The sequence below is a fragment of the Anser brachyrhynchus genome (genome assembly GCF_964034855.1).
Source record: "Anser brachyrhynchus genome assembly, chromosome: 3".
Lineage (NCBI taxonomy): Eukaryota > Metazoa > Chordata > Aves > Anseriformes > Anatidae > Anser > Anser brachyrhynchus.
Window position 1 is genome coordinate 77,124,296 of NC_137696.1, and position 16,182 is coordinate 77,140,477.

Sequence of the window (16,182 nt, forward strand, 5' to 3'; positions counted from 1 at the left end):
GAGGGCAGAGAAGAAATCTGAGTCGAGGAAAGTGCAGACAATGAACAAGAAACGGATGTCTTAAACAGTTACAAGGTCAGGGATCCATTGAAAAGCTGGAACTAAGTTCTGCTTGCATGGAGAATTTAAGACAGTAAGAATTCTATACTGTTTCCATAGAGACGCAAAATATTTAACTTGAAAAGTGTCACAAATAGTAGAAACACTGCCTAATCTTTATAGGCTATAAAGGAGTGTCAAGCTCTGCTGTTACCGTAAAATGGTCTTTAACCAAGTATGTATAGTGCTTAAATGTTGAACAATAGAGTAACTAGTGAAAGAATATACTAAAACTTCTCTAACTTTTAATTGTTAATATAAGACTGAGGTCCTGCATATTGAAGTGGTTTTAATGTTATCCTAGCTAGAAGATACTTAGTTTATCCTGAGAACAGTTTATTAGCATTTAAAAATATCTACAGTAGCAGAACTTTTTTTTTAAGAAAAAAAAGCATTTTTTAAAGTATTTTTTTAAGAAAAAAGAATATTTTGAACTTGTTCTTTCCTTTTCTGACAGACTATACCTGTGTAAAAAGAGCAGAAGTAAATAGCTCAATGTATAACGAATGTGCGCTTGAAGAGTGTTCATGTAAGTACTTAGATATTTTGCTTCCAGGTTGTTTAAAGTGAAGCAGTCTCACCTGCAACTCCTTAATGTGGTGACCTTTGTTAATGACTTCTACAATTTACGTACGCTTGCACAAGTATGTAAATAAGCCCTTTGCTTCCAGCATAAACCTATGATGTGACATAAAAATACACAATTTTATTACGTGTTCAGTAACTGCTACTGTTGTTGTTTCAATAAGCTCGATGTATTTTAATAGATGTGTCTCCTCACCTAGTGCCCTGTTTTCTTGTATTAAAATGGGTGAAATTCCCTATTAGATACAGCCTATCCTATTTAGAAGCACCTCAGAGGTGTTTAGGAGCTTAGCACTATCCTCAAGAGAGTAAGTTTCATATTAAACAAAAATTTTCATGTGCTAAATTCTCTGCTTTGCCTGAGAAGTAGTAAATGGGGGGGGAAACTTTGAAACCTACCGGTTTTGTTAACTTGCAGAGCTCTTTGTGCAGCCTTGAAATGCAGGGTCTGTGTCACAGAACTGCATAAAGTAAAACTTTCCTGCTGGGCATGTGCTTGGTTGCATATATACCTTATGCTTTTCATTAATTTGTGCTTGTTCCGTAAATGTGCTTTGCACTGTATGAATAATTCAGATGAAATCTAGAACATTACTTTAGTGAAAGCCCCCCTAATCTTCTTCCAAAAGCTGGCAAGAAATGGATTTTAAAATCGGTTTTTCTGGTTTTAAGATGCAGAACAGTAAATGAAAAAGTTCTTAATGCTCATGTGGATGAGTTCAGGAGTGCTGTTGGAAGATGTTGGCTCGCGCCAACAAAGGTGAAGCTCCCATGCTGCTGTAGGCTATCTTGTGGTGGTAGGGGCCAGTCAGAAGTAATTCTGCCAGACTTGAACTTCTGTATTGTTTCTAAAATGGTACCAGTACCAACTGCGTCTAAATCAGGAGTTAAAATCGGTGGAAAATTACAACATCATATTTTTTCAGTGCTTTCCAAAAGTAGCGTGGTATTAAAATGCTTTGTTCTATACCTAAGAGTAGAATTCCTACCGTCTGTTCGTGTTAAACTTGTAGCGAGGCTATTGGGATGGTGTTCAGCTTCTGCATATTCAATAAAGCTTCGCTGTAACCTTTAGCAGAGAACCTTAGTAGGACAGAGGGACCTGTATGCCAGAGGAGCTCTGCATTACCCACGGCAGCTGGAAGGCGGTGTATCCCAAACAGCTTGACTTGGATGGTTACAGCAGGCCTAGTGTTGTGCGTGGGTTAGCCAGCAGTGGACAGCGGGGCTGTAAATGGGTACGGTGGCAGTAGTCCTGTGCCTCACCTGTCCGTCCTGTGAGGCTGAGGGGCAGGAGTACCTGGGTGACTTGGTGCTGGTCCTTGGCTGTAAGGCAGCGGAGCTCAGTCGGCTCTGAGACGGGTGGCTGGGGAAGGGAGGATGCCAGCTCTCGTCACCAGCCTCCTCCCCACTCCCCAGCTGTGGCTGGTTCCTCCTGTTGTACAAGCAAGGGTTCGGTTTTAATAGGCGCCATGGAAGAGTTAAATTAGTGATGTCAATCACTAACGTGGATGGATGGGAGCTCTTAATGAGCCAGTGGCATGGCTCAGCGCTACCTCTGGGGGTTGACATGGAAGTATGTTACGGTGGACCTAAACTGGCTTGAGGCCAGACGTAGATTCTGATGTCTCTCTAGAATCAGGCTGCTCTGGTTTCCCCCCATGCCAAATTGCTTCAAGATGCCAAAAAATATTAAATGACTCTGAGCTCTAAAGGCTTCTGGACATAATAGTATTCCCTCAGGAAGCTCAGGTGTGAGTGTTCATAGTGTGATCAAGTGCTGTCCATGTGGGATTAGCTTGGTTAATACAGTAAGTTGTAGAAGGCTTCGCAGGTTTTCCTGCTATTTTTTTTTTTACGCCTATACTAGCTACACCCTTCAGAAGAGAGGCTCTCAAAGTGTTGAGGATGTCCTAGTTCCCATCCCCCCTGGCTTCAGCTGTCTAACCACTCTGCTTTCTGGTTGACCTTGGTAGGTCAGGTTTGCTTTTCTGAGCAGTGAGGTCAGGAAGCAGTACTGATTACCTACTTTTGTGTTGTGTAAAGCCTACGCAGTTTATGGTTGTCCAGGAGGGCTGTTCTACTTTCTGTTTGCTTTGAGGAGCCTAAGTTGCTGTAGTCAACAGGGATCTTGCATTCTAATTTGCACTGTGAGGTTGAACACTGGGTTGATTGCACTGCCTGTGACAAAGTCTACACATATTCATTTATGCAACTTGTACTTAGTTCAAAAGATTGTTAGTTCAACTGGTTAGAAATTACAAACCAGAACTACAGAAGAATTCAGAGTCCCTAAAACTCAGCCTGCTACTGTTCTTCTGTTAAATACTGTTGTTGATGTTTTTAATGTAACTTTTTATTCTTTCATAGCTCCTACAACTGCTCCTCCCATTACTACGCCGTCATCCAATACCACAACACCACCTTCCAATTCTACTACAGCATCTTCCAATGCTACCACCACGACTTCTGCTACCACGGCTCATCCTACTATAGGTAATATGAAGGAGTATGACCCGGTGAAGTGATGAGTGGATGCATAGGATCACTTAGTAAACTGCTGCTTGAACTTGAAACTGTAGTGGCAATTATAATGTGGTATACCTTGCTAGGATTGCTTCCGTTGGCCTCTCTTCAACATCGAATGGCAGTAAGCTAGGGCTTAGTGAAGGAAAACGAGGACAAGGGCTTTTTCTGCAGATCACTGTAGTAGCATGACTGCTTAACATCTGAAGTGTGGAATACAGGAATGGTCTCAAGGCTTGGAAGAAGTGGATTGTATAAACCATGACAGAGAATTTTTTCCTTCCAATATAATTAAGAATTGGCTCAGTGGTAATTGTGTGAATTACATTAGTCGTTTCCACAAATCATGAGTTCTTACGAGCTTGACTTTTTGTTGCCCAGTCCAAAAGCTTCTGTTCTTTCACACGCTGCCATCTTAACAGTCAGGTTCTGAAGATCTTGTCTGTAAAAGTATCTGATCTTTAAAGGAGCTGGGGGGTTACAAGAGCTGTACTTGATTATGCTCATAACAGCTTAATGTACAGAGCGGTGATGATTAGCTATCAGTAAATGAACAAATGTTGGCATTTGTCCTAGGTACGTAGTAGAATACTCACTAATTTTTAGTAATACTAATCTTGGGATGGGGAAGGTCAGAGAGCCAGATTTCCATATTAAGTGAAGAGCTTTTAGGAGACAGTTTAGCTACAGGTGAAGCGTTTGCATATTCCAATTATGATGTTGGCAGTTAGTGTTTTTAGGAAACGTTTTTTTGGTGTTTTGTGTTTATCTCCTGCCTAGAGATAGTGCATTTAATTACTTAGGTACAATAAATACTGACTGACTCTAAAGGCCACTTAGTGAAAGTCCTTGGCCTTGATGCAGATTCAGTTGTCTTGAGGCAGCTGTCCTGATTCTTACTGAAATAACATTTATGTTAGTGTTTGAAAGAAGGGTTTTCTGCCTAGGTGAAGATCCACTCTGATTTGTGGAGAGCCTTGAAATATTGGGATAACAATGGTATAGTCAGGCTGTAAGTTTAAAAAAAAAAAAGGAAAAAAATCCTTGTTTTAGAAACTTGGCTTAATGCCGTGCAGCTGAACATGTAAATAGCATTGGGTACAGTCTGAGATCAAAACCTATTCTTGCTGAAACAAAACAAATCATTTATTTAAGAACTTAAATACTTGCAAACTTTGCTCTTGAAGCTTATGATATGTGCATGCTGTCTGAATTTTTCTTCTCTCAAACAGCTAACACCACCAATGCAACTACACATGCTCCTATGCCTACAACCACCGTTACTCCAGTCACAACAACCAGTATTCCAGGTAATGGCTATTATCAGTATAGTTGAAGCATAAAACACTTAGAAATTGGTGTTACTTACTGTTGCCCTGAAAGGCACTTTTGATGTTGTACCAAATTTAATTTTGCTGAGGTTATATATATATGTGTGTGTGTGTGTGTATGCATGTATGTAGCAAGGTAATAGCCTGACTAGCAAGGCGAAAATGTTGGTGAAATGGTGAAACGTTAAGTGCCAGAAACGTGTTGGTCAAACTAAATCAACTGGTCACTTCTAATAGCATGTCTGAAAGTCATTAGTAAACTCAGCTGCAGGACTTACTTCTGGAAGATGTGTTATTTCTCACTTGTAGCATGGGATACCTTTTTTTAAAAAAAAAAAAAAAGTGTATGTATAGGGGCGTGCATCCAGTGGTGGGAATAAGTAAGTTGTAGTATTTCATTTCAGCATTAGACCTGAACATGCTGTTTCATTAAAAGCACTAATGAGGTGAAGCTCTTCAAAACTAGCCATCAGCAGATGGCTGATACTTCTAGATTCACGTGTTTTGGCTTCAGTTGAGTTCTTTAAGCATAATTTCTGGAGTAAAGTATGATAGATGAAAGATAATGCAAATTTAGGCAAAAAAAAATAGCAAGCAGGAAAAATTGGAAAATAGGTTTTGACTGACCATATCCATATTATACTATGGAAAGGAGGAAAACTTTGGCTTTTTGAGGTACAAATGTCCAGCTGGGACTTGCTCAGTACTGAGGTCCAAAGCAGTTTGGCTATAAATAATCTCTATCTTTTTACAAACATTGCTTAATTAAAATTTCAGTATCACTCGCCTAAATGCAGCTGCTGGCATACCTTTACTTTCACGTTTTGTTTTTATTGGTGTTCAAACGTCATGTCTGAGTAATCTTAATAGGAGCAAGCCAATGCTAGAACCTGTAAAGTTGTAAGCATTGTACACTCACAAACTGCTTTGTGTCCTTTGACAGGTACAAATGCTACTGTGACTCCTGCACCTTCTTCACGCAAGTCTACATTTGATGCTGCCAGTTTCATAGGTGGAATTGTCCTTGTTCTGGGTCTGCAGGCTGTTATTTTCTTTCTGTACAAATTCTGCAGGTCAAAAGACCGAAACTACCACACACTTTAGGACCTGTCACTTTATAAAGGACTAGTAGCCCAACACCTGTAGTTCACTGAACCAAAATATTTTCTGTTGCTCATGGAAGACAGCAGTTCATAATATCCTTTAAATTTCTAAGAGAAGACTTCAAAAGAATATTTTTGCAACATTATACTTGGCAAGAGGTAATATGAATCTCTCCAACAGGATTACTTGCAATATGCTGCATGGGTTCTAATGGCTGTCTTTTCTTTAATGGCTGCTGATGTGGGACTTTTTTTTTTTTGATACACCAAATGTAGATGTTCAAAGTCTCCTACTCAGTGGCAACACTGTCTTGAGTAGACAATCTCATGACTTCCTATGAAAGCTGATTTAATCAACGTTTGATACAGTATCCCTTCAGTTTTATTAAGATGTGAATTATTGGTGACTGACTTCAGGGAGTGAAATACCATTTATTCTAGCTTGTGGCTCACATAGCGTGTTGCTAGAAAGCTGTACAAAATTTTAGAAGTAGATAGTGACATAGTGGAATCAAAGAACCCTTTTTTCTTTTTTAAACAGGAAAAAAAGGTTGCCTGATAAAATAATGCATTCCAAACAGAAATCCCGTGCCCTTTCCAGCTAATGTTGCAGGTGGAGAGGGGATGTATGGATAATGCTCGTAAAGGGGAAGTGAAGATTAGTGCCTTAAAAGACTAAAAATTAGTAGGCTGTGAAAGCGTCCCACCTATCAAAGATAAATAAAACTTATTAGGTACTAGCTTTATATAGGAGAAAGGAGTATGTGTGACTTAAGCATTCCAGTTTCAAAATCTTCTGCTTTGAATAACTGTCCCTTGCTGACCTTGTTTGCAGGTGAAGGGAGTATGGTACAGTAATGTTCAGCTAGAAACTAGCTGTAAGTCGTTTACCTTTTTGTTCTGGCATGCAAAGACCATAAAACTGAAGTGATAGAGTAAGTACAGTTCACTCCCTGTGTGAACAGGCAACGATTTACATTTATACTTGAAATACTGGTGTTTGGGGAAATCCTGACTTATCTTATTCAAATGCAACTTGATTTCAGTTTTTTTTTTTTTTAACTTTCCTGTGTCTGCTGCAGGAGCAGTTAAGGGTAGTCAGAGGATTGCTGTAGTCCTGGTAGTGTCAGGGCTGTATCTTCCATGAGCCTCATTCCTGGTATCAGGTTTGTTAGACCCTGCAGGAAACTGGTTAAGGAAACTTACTCAGCCAAATGCTTTTCTTTTTTTTTCCCCTCCTTGGCTGGATCACCCCTGTGATCTGAGTGTAAGCAAAGGTACGTCATTTCCAAAGTAGACCTACTTGAAGACCCTCAAAGATAACCCCACAGGAAAAACTGAAGTAAAAGATAAAATGAAATGGTGGGTGTAGCACTTGAGAGTAGCTCTTGATGATACGGCTTGATCATCAATTTCAGGATCATCTGTAGTACTGTCTTACTAGCTCTGATCTGACTTAAATTTGGCAGAAATGCAACAAAAGGATAGCATTAATATAGGTAATAGTCATGGCAGCGTAGCTTAGACACGAAGCAAATCAAGTGCACTTCATTTGCAAGTCACGTAAGTGCACAGTGTTGCTTTCTTATGTTCTGGTTTGAATGGCATTGTTTCTGTTGTGCTGCATAGAAAACTCAAATTACTACAAAATACAAAGGTTATTCACCAGTACTGTATCCTTGAGTTCATGAGCTTGTGGTTTTTCTAAGCAAACCTCAGACAATCAGCTCAGGTTTATTAAAACAGAAGTGAGCAGCCAGCTTCCAGCAACAGTGTGTGTGGGTTAGATGGTATTATCCTTGGCCTTATTGTGAAATCACTTAATCTCTCCTTTCCCTATCTCAGAACTATTTTATTACCTTTCTTTGTTTAAAAAGATATCCATGAGCTTGTGTTCTGTGCTTTGAAGTGAGCAAAATACTCTCCTAAAGTGTGACAGAGTTCTCCTCAGCTCAGCAAAGCAAACTGTATTCGTAGTGTGTTATATATATATATATATATTTTGCCTCCAAGGGCTATTTTTTTGGAAACTTGCAGAAAAATGCTACAGAACACTTCATAGCATGGAAGACGTTGCCACCAAAAAAAGTTGTTGCTATGTAATATGTTGCTAAAATGCTTATTCATGAGCTATGCTGATTCTGATTTAGGTTGTAAAATACACTGATAAAGCAAACGAAAATAATTTTCAAGTGCCTTAAAATTGCTTAATCTTTTGCCTCTAATTTTGTTTAAAAGGGTAGAAGGGATACCTTGCCTTAGTTACTAAATTTTTCTTGGTGCCAGCAGTGGCTACTTTCCAAGACTTTAGGAGACCCAGGATCTCTGACACGTACAGATACCAGTCTGAGAAACTCGAGCTTGTACTGCGTCAGTTCAGTTGTGTTCTGGAGGGCCTGCGTTGTGCATTGCTTGCTCATTAGCCTTGCTGATGAGGTGTAATCCACAGCTTCCAGAGTTGGGGCTGGGGTCCTTTCCTGTTCAGCTTTGTGGGGAGGGGGCCTGGGTTGTACGTCTCTGCCCTGTGCTTGGCTGCCTCACTGTAGAAGCGAATTACTCCTTTGCGAAGTTGCAGTATTGGCTACTCTGTGCTATGTACTAGCAAATAACCCGAAGTAACAACTTGCAGTTTTTCTCGGCCTTGTGTTTTGAAGTGGAAGGTAGCTCATAGATCTGTAGTTTTATTTGCCCCTAAATCAATTTTAGGCACTGAACTGTAGTGACTTTTCAAGTTATCTGGCTTTTTCTTGAAGCCAATTGTGCAAATATCAAGCTGTTATCTTATGAATGTTCTTTGCAAGTGTTGCTGTAAAAGTTTATTTTGTCTTCAGTGGAAGAAAACTGAAACAGTTGTAATCACAAAACCAAATTGATAAATAAAATCTGTTGAATGGAATTTTACTTGTAAACTTTCTTTCATGTGAGCAATCCCAGAGGGGACTGTCTGCCAAGTTTCTGGAGATAAGAACTGTTTTCTACGGCAGTCGAACACTGGGGAAAGCGCGAAAACAAAATCTTTGAAGAGTTGATCTAGCTCTCTGAAGTTGTTAACTTTGTACTTGGTGTGTACAAAAGTAGGAATTCAAATCTAGAATTGTCTCAAAAAAAATAACTCTCAATTAAGTGATGAAATTTTCTGTGTTAGATTAACCCTGTTGTGCTTTGGCTGTCAGGTCAGAACAAGGTATTTATCACGTGTTCCACCTGTGACAACCTCTAAGTCTAATGCTGAATGTTCCTTTTTCCAGTAGCAAAGTTCTTAATACCGGATGTCTGCCTGTAAGGTGAAAGAAGGGCTGCAGTCTGTGGCTCCGGGGAAGCTGTTAATGTTTGTGTTAAAGCATTTCTTCATGTTAAGATCTCTAGCCTACACGAAAAACGTGTTGCTCTGGATCTGATTTCTCTCCTTGATTACACAGAAAAGACAAGATACTTGCTAGGGAGTAATTGTCAGAGTATGCTTGAAAAAGCGCACATAGGGTGTGTAGTTCTGTAGTCACACACTGACTGAAACTATAACCAGCTCTGAGTGAACTAACCTCAGTAGTTCCACATCATGACCTTGATGGTTTTGTGAGTAGTCAAGTGCGAATGTGTCACTAGGGTAGTAGTGGCATAACTCGGTCAAATACGAGAAATCTGCAGAACTTGAGTACTGTTTCTGGAAAGGCTGTATGGAAATGGAGGAAACCTAGAGCTTCCTGATGTGTTAAAATTATGCCTTCCAGAAAATCATCCATTACATCATGCAGTCAAGCACTGAATTAAATTTGTCACAGTACAGCACTGAAAGCCTTTGCAGGATTGCTTTTTCTTACAGTACTAGCCTTGTGGTACTGCTCCTCTTGGAGGGTAATCTTCTGTAGGTGCAGCATTCATTCAAAATTCATCTTTGAATTTTGCTGTATCAAGCTCCCAAAGGAGTATTATATCAAGATGCTGCGATTATCCTGAGCCATCCCTTCCCTTTTTACCACTGCAATGGCGTGTAAGTGCTTCTTGCAGGGGATGTTGTTCTACTTCCAAATTGGCTTCTGGTTCCTGGAACGTATGACGATCACGTTTGGAAACTCCTTCAGCAACAGCTGGCTTTACATAATTATCAGTCCCCCTTTTATTCATTTAAGGCATACCTTAAAAAGAACTCACGTTATTCAATAACTGATTCCACAGCATTCTGATTATATTGTGACTTGTTTTAATGTAGTACTGTAGCAGCAAACTTGAATGAAATAATAATGCTTATGCCTTGGTTATTTATAAATGAGGTGAGTATTGTTACTCACGTCCACAAGCATCCAGTGACCTGGGTGATGCTGACAGGCATGTAGGTTAACATTCTAACTCATCATCAAAAGCTGCAGTACAATCTGACCCATCTCTGAAAAACAGCTTTGATTCCTGTATTGGTTCAGTTATAAAAGCAATGGGTTTACATGCGAGAGCGATGCAGATAATGGAGCGTGATTTTGTGCATTTTCTTCTAGTAGTGCAGCACTGTGCAAGGAGCTGCTCTCCTTCCCCTTTCTAGGGGGAAGGGGAAGAAGGCGCTAGGGAAGGTAGAGGTGCTGACTTTTTGATGATTCATTTTTAAACATTAGAGGTTCACTGCACAGGCAGCAAGCTCCGGGGGTAAAAGCAGCCAGGCAGGATGTGGTGGTGTTCAATGGTTGCAATAGGGAAGCAGTTTAACTAAAACCACTTTTGCTCTGAGAACTTAGCTGTGCTTTGCACGGCTGTGTTCCAAGGTTACCACAATAAAAGGAAGCCTTTTAGTTTTGACTGGTATCCTTGCCGTGCTGTGCTGTGCTGCAGTGGCCATCAAGGGAGGACGTGCAGTGCTGCTGTTGCTCAGGAGGAGGATCTGCATCACCCAGTACCTGGTTAGAGGGTTAACTGGCTGTAGCTGGTAGCACTGCATCCAAATGTGTTGAAGTGGATGTGCACAGCACTGCAGCATTGCTGCCTCCCTTCGATTTGTGTGTAAATGGTGCTTCTCTTACCTCAAGGTTGCCAGCTTGGGTAATTTCTGACATGCCCTGAACTGATTAAAAAATACATTTAGGCTTATTTCTGGACCAGGCTCTGTTCCTGTAGCTGCAGGAAGACAGTAGGAAGAGGCTTTTCATTTAGGTGTGGTAACGGCCTCTCTGCCGCGCTCTCCTTCCATCTGCTAGGTACCTGAAAGCATAAGTAACAAATAGGAGAGTCACCAACCATCTCATGGTACTCCAGGGGTGGGTGGAGCAACCGAGTTGCTTATTTTGCAGCTCTCTCAGACTGCTGTTACCAGTGCCAGTGTTCTTACTGTCTTTGGTCTTTGAGCATTTCTTCTTTTTACGGTGCTGCTTCTTGGGTCAGGATTCGAAGGGTGCCGCTTGTAATCCAGAAGCGGAGTGGATGCTGGAGGCCTGTTCCTCCGGACCTGAGCTGCAGAACCTGGAGTGTTATTGACAACACAGCCAAAGGGGAACTTGAGTTGAATAAATGCCACAGCTGTTGTTTCTGATCTCTAGCAGAATGTTAACAACAACAACAGAAAGAGAGTGAGCTGTGAATGCTCAGGGCAGTGCTAACAATAGCTTGCCTGTCCTGCACAAAGTGGTTCACTATGATCTTAACATGAAGCAGAAAAAAATTATTTGCAGTATTTTTACATAACAGCTCACTCTAAGCTCTTTTCATTCATAGTAATGAAGGTATCAGCATTTATTTCTCCAGCAGGAAATAGATCAGTGAAGCAAAAAAAATTGTGCCCAATTACATGCACCTATTTTCCCCACAACTCTGATTTCTGTGGTCCTGTTAAAAGCCAACATCAAAAGATGTGCGAGTGGAGGGGTTAATAATGTGCTCCTGGTGAATTCCAGTCTTTGTCCTTTTAGGATTCTCAAAAGGAGAGACGCAGGCACTCAACACCACCCTTCAGCCTGCTGAACAAAATGCTGTGGTTGGCATCACCCCTAACGCGATCTAACCCTGGTTGGTATCTGTGTAGGGCGTGGTGTTGCCATACCGCATCTAAACCATCGCTTAGCCTTGCCAGTAACTGCAGGTGAGAAGTGAGGGTGTTTTGCTGCGTAGCTGTAACCCTGTACTTTCTGGGAAGGTGTTCCTCTTCCTCAGCTATGATGCAAAATGTTCCGGACTGTATAGGTTAGCTCTTTTTGGTGTTATTCCAGGACATCTGTCCAAGCCACTTGGCCTCCCGTGAAGCACCAGGAGAGCAGACACATCTCCCAGAGCTACCCACAGGCAGACCGCAGGCAGTGTCTGCAGCCTGGAGCAGGGGGCTTGAGAGAAGTGACTACACAAGCACCACAGGAAGCCAGGGAGAAGCGCAGCAGCTGTTTTACACTGCCCAGACAGGCCACTGCTCAGCACAGCTGAGAGGGAAGAAGAGGAAGATGTGAAGATGGAGGAGGAGCACAGGAAGAGCTAGAGGATGTGGCTTAGGTTGCTCAGATCGGGGGGGCTGGAACTAGGTGATCTTTAAGGTCCCTTCCAACCCAAACTATTCTATGATTCTCTGATTCTATTCTTATAAACCAGCTGACGGCCTAGTCTACGCAGGTAATTCCTGGAGGTGACGTGACTTGTTTCAAAAACAGCTTTGCCTTTACAGTCAAAAAAGGGTTACTGCAAATGCTGTAGGTCTGAAGTCAGGTTAGTGTTACTCAGACTAGTACAAAAGACAGATTTTTACATGATGTAGGTCTGGATTGCCTTATGAGGAGTACTAGTATTAATGCATCAAAAATTACAGCTATTTAATCTTGATATCACCTGGAAAATGACTTCTTACACTGCTTGTACTATGGGACAACAGATCTGCAGTATTCCTCCTACCTTTTTGAAGGGGGAAAAAAAACACCTCACAACATTCATCTACAGATGAATAGAAAAAAGGTAGCTAGACTATATTGCAGAGGTTCAGACTAAGTGTCTATAGCTTGATGGAAGTCCTCTGTTTACAACAGAGAGCTCCAAGCTCCTCAGACAATTTCTCCAGCTCTGCATCTTGTTTAACAACGGTAACTTACTGCAGGGAAAAAAAATCTCCATTCTCACCTGCTTTCCTTGTGCTCAGTAGCATCAGACTTAGAATTTTTGCACAAAACTTTCCCCTGAACTTGATTGTTTTAGAGCCATAGAAACCACACAGATGTGTGCATTAATTAAAGATAACCTCCTTGTGCTTTATTTCTCCATGATTGGTTCATGTCTTGTCTTCAGCAGTGTGCTAACGAGCATTTCTCAGTTTCCTCTGGCAGGAATAACTAGCATCTTCCTGCAGAAGGAAACTGTAACTAAATCTGTGGTACTTTATATTCTTCGTGGCATAGAGCTGCACCTTGAAAGATTGTTGTTTATTTTTTCCTATTTATTTAATTTACTAGGAATTTAGGTATCACCCGTCATCTGCATGAGTTTCTCAGGCTGAAGCCCCAGTAGGATTTTGATACCACAGAGAAAAGCAGCAATTTCAGGCAGATAGGAGTAGAAATCCTTATTTGAGTGTTCTAAGCTACATGAATTATGTAAGCATCGTATTAAAAAAATATAAAAAAAATACCTAACAAGCAGCAGAGAAAGAAGACTTTTGTTAAAGCTTTAAGTTCCAGGTTAAGCTGTTTAAGGGCTAGGAAGTTCTCACCGCTGTTTTGAGCTCCTCTAAAGACACCTACGCTCATAGGCACGCAGCTCATCAAATTACCGGTGTACCAATTTGTTTCACTGGTCCACATGATTTGTGAAGACCAGAGGCACTAATGAAGCCTGATTTTCTACCACTTGGGATCCTTGGTTTCGTAATTGCCTACTCCTCTGAATGCAGACCCCTCATATTTCCCCTGATGTCCCTACAAAGCAAAAGATGACATAAGCAGTGGTTTAAAGCTATTAACTTGGGGCTCAATGTTTCCTGTACTGCTTGAGCAGCTAGCTGCAGTGAGGGAAGGAATCACTTCCCGAGACTGATTTAGGTCTTTCCCTTCCACCTAGGCACTTAAGTTATGGAGCAGGTCTTCTCTTTCCTACTTGGCTGAAGCTGCCTGGCGGTTCAGAGGTTAAGGAGGGATTCAGGGAGGTGGACACATAGCTCGTAAGACTTATTTCCCCAAGAAAACAGGTTGCAACACAATCTGTCTTTACCTGCAGTCACATTCCTCTGGGAAGCTTCCAGGCCATAAACTTGACATGGTAGTTCATCAACGTGCTGGAAGGTCTCCAGTTTGAAACTGCACTCTTGGGTTAACTGGCTTCCTATCTAAAAGGTGTAAGAGGATTAATGGCAGCAACAAAAATTCATAATCCAGCAACTCTGGCTCAAAGCAGGGGCCTAGATTTAGAGGAAAAAATGTTGATGCCCTGTGTGCACTTGTGAATGAGAGACTATCACTTCTTGCTGGTTGTAATAATCTGTAATTACAGCTTTGCTAAGCATATCCATGATCCCTCTAAATGCAAAACACAACAGAAATAGGGCAAATTGACATTGTCATTATTGCTTAATTGGAATCTGTATTTCAGGCTTTGCAGGAGGAAAATAAAACCAGTACAGAGGACTTCTCTCACTGTTCTCTGTGTGTAACCCTACCTCCAGTTTCAGGGCAGAGGTATGAGAAAAAACAGGCAGCTTTTCCCTCACCTCTCCCACAGACTGCACAGTTTACCAGCCAAGTTTAAATACAGAGCTTGCTGGTGTTAATGATCACATGTGCTACCTGTGGCCGGGACTGCTGCATGGCAAAAGCCTCCCCACTGCAGTTGCCATTGCCCTCTCTGCTCTCCTCAAAGGCTGATCCAGCTGTTGCCAACTCTGCTCTCTTGAAGGGTTATTTTGCAAACACAGCAGGCAGAGCCCCAGCTCAGAGCCCCATCAAAGACAGAAAACACTGAAATCAGTGGCCTCGTGTCTGCACCCACTGCTTTGGCTGTGTAGCAGTCTCTCACTATCCTACGATTTTGCTGAGGGAACATGCCAGCAGCCTGGAAATTAATCCCAGCAGAATGGCATTTGTCATCCTCACTCTTTCTGGAAAACAAACAATCAATGCTTTCACCTTGGTGCTTCAGATGACTGAAGACAGAATATGCTTGCTTGGCTTACAGGAGAGGCATTCAGATACATTTACAAGGCGCTTTCTCTCTAGATCAAGAACACAAGGGCTAGGAGACTTCAGTGGTAGCAAAGCTGTCAGTTAGTAGATGGATTCATCTAGTTAAACTCTAATCAAGCAGTTTCCAAACAGTATTTTGTTCTACAGGCTACACGACAGAAGAAACACTGCACATTTCACAGCCAAGAGCCCACTCTACCAGCTGCGCTATCCACAGAGATTTACTTGGCCAAACCATTTTTAAATTGAAGTAGTTAAATCTCTAGAGTCCTTTTTACAGGGGGATGCTCTTAAAGTGGACCTGGTTACTCAGTTACACTAAATCCACGACTAGTAATGCAGTAACCAATTTAAAGTCAATACATTGGTTCGGTACAATGGCATCAGTTTAGTTAAAATTAATATCATTTCCATGGCCAGACGGAGTTAAAGCTGTCCCCTTCCCCCTATGTTAATTTGGCAGTTCAGAATCTGGGAAACACCAGTGTAATGTATGCAAAACAAAGAGGTAAGGGCAGAGGGTTTATGGCACGCACAGTAGATAAAGCAAAAGGACAGCAGTTTATCAGCTCTGCAGCACTGGCACAGAGGTAGGAAAGCCCCGCCTGGGAAATGTCACAGGGAAGTGCCAGGCACTCCAGACCCAGTGGCCCCAGCAGGGAGACAGATCCCCAGTGAAGCCCCCCTTGACCCTCACCCCATTTAGCCTGGTGACCCTCTTGTCACCAGGTGGTTGCAGCAGAGACGTGGGGCATACCACTGGGGGAAGCCCCTGCCGGGGACACAAGGCTGTTCTGTCGAGCACTGTGTGCTTGTTCCCACTGCACCAGCACCATGAACTCACACAGAGTTTATTTCTAAAATAAGGGGAATGATACTCACTCTGTAGGGCAAAGATACCGAAGCAAGCTCAACAGCTACCAGAAACACAAGATGCCACCCAAAGGTGGAGCGTGACCCCAAGCACCCAGCACATAGTGCCCAGCACAGTGCCACTTGCTGTGAGACCCTGGGCCACAGCACCAGGAGGGCTGCTGTGAAGCACCGTGAAACTCAGACACTTGAGAGGATACACTCAGATGTAGCTAGACGATGTTAAAACTGGAGATGCTGCTCCAGAAATGTTATCATTTCTGTTCTTTGAATGCATACTTAGAGTTTACCTCCTGCATTTCTTTTTTGACCCTTTTTTGTTGAAGTTGGCCTATTTTAGAAGACTTTTCAGCTCCCTTGGTCAGGCATTCCAGTCTCTGCTCTTTTTCTTCCATTTCTTCAAGCATCTTCTCCACATTTTCAGCTTTCATCGCACTGAGAATTTCTCTTTTCCTAGCTTCTTGGGTCATCTGATGTCCCATTTCCAACAGCATTTGTTTCTACAACACAAGATCATGAAAGTTTCAGACTTGGATTGCTTCC

At 41.8% G+C, this 16,182-nt stretch overlaps 2 protein-coding genes across 2 annotated transcripts in view; one reads left to right on the plus strand and one right to left on the minus strand.

Annotated features, from left to right (window-relative positions):
* CD164 (CD164 molecule) overlaps nucleotides 1-8,540 on the plus strand; it is an 11,414-nt gene extending 2,874 nt beyond the window's left edge. The window contains exons 3-6 of the mRNA XM_080586950.1: nucleotides 557-628; nucleotides 3,055-3,180; nucleotides 4,443-4,520; nucleotides 5,485-8,540. Coding sequence (XP_080443076.1) covers nucleotides 557-628; nucleotides 3,055-3,180; nucleotides 4,443-4,520; nucleotides 5,485-5,645 — 437 coding nt within the window. The 3' untranslated portion in view covers nucleotides 5,646-8,540. The remainder of the gene's footprint in view (nucleotides 1-556; nucleotides 629-3,054; nucleotides 3,181-4,442; nucleotides 4,521-5,484) is intronic.
* The window catches only part of LOC308193664 (uncharacterized protein), a 92,913-nt gene continuing 82,581 nt past the window's right edge, over nucleotides 5,851-16,182 (minus strand). Inside the window, 4 exon segments of the mRNA XM_080588597.1 lie at nucleotides 5,851-10,825; nucleotides 10,953-11,083; nucleotides 13,799-13,913; nucleotides 15,930-16,139. Of these exon segments, the coding sequence (XP_080444723.1) occupies nucleotides 10,712-10,825; nucleotides 10,953-11,083; nucleotides 13,799-13,913; nucleotides 15,930-16,139 (570 nt within the window). The 3' untranslated portion in view covers nucleotides 5,851-10,711.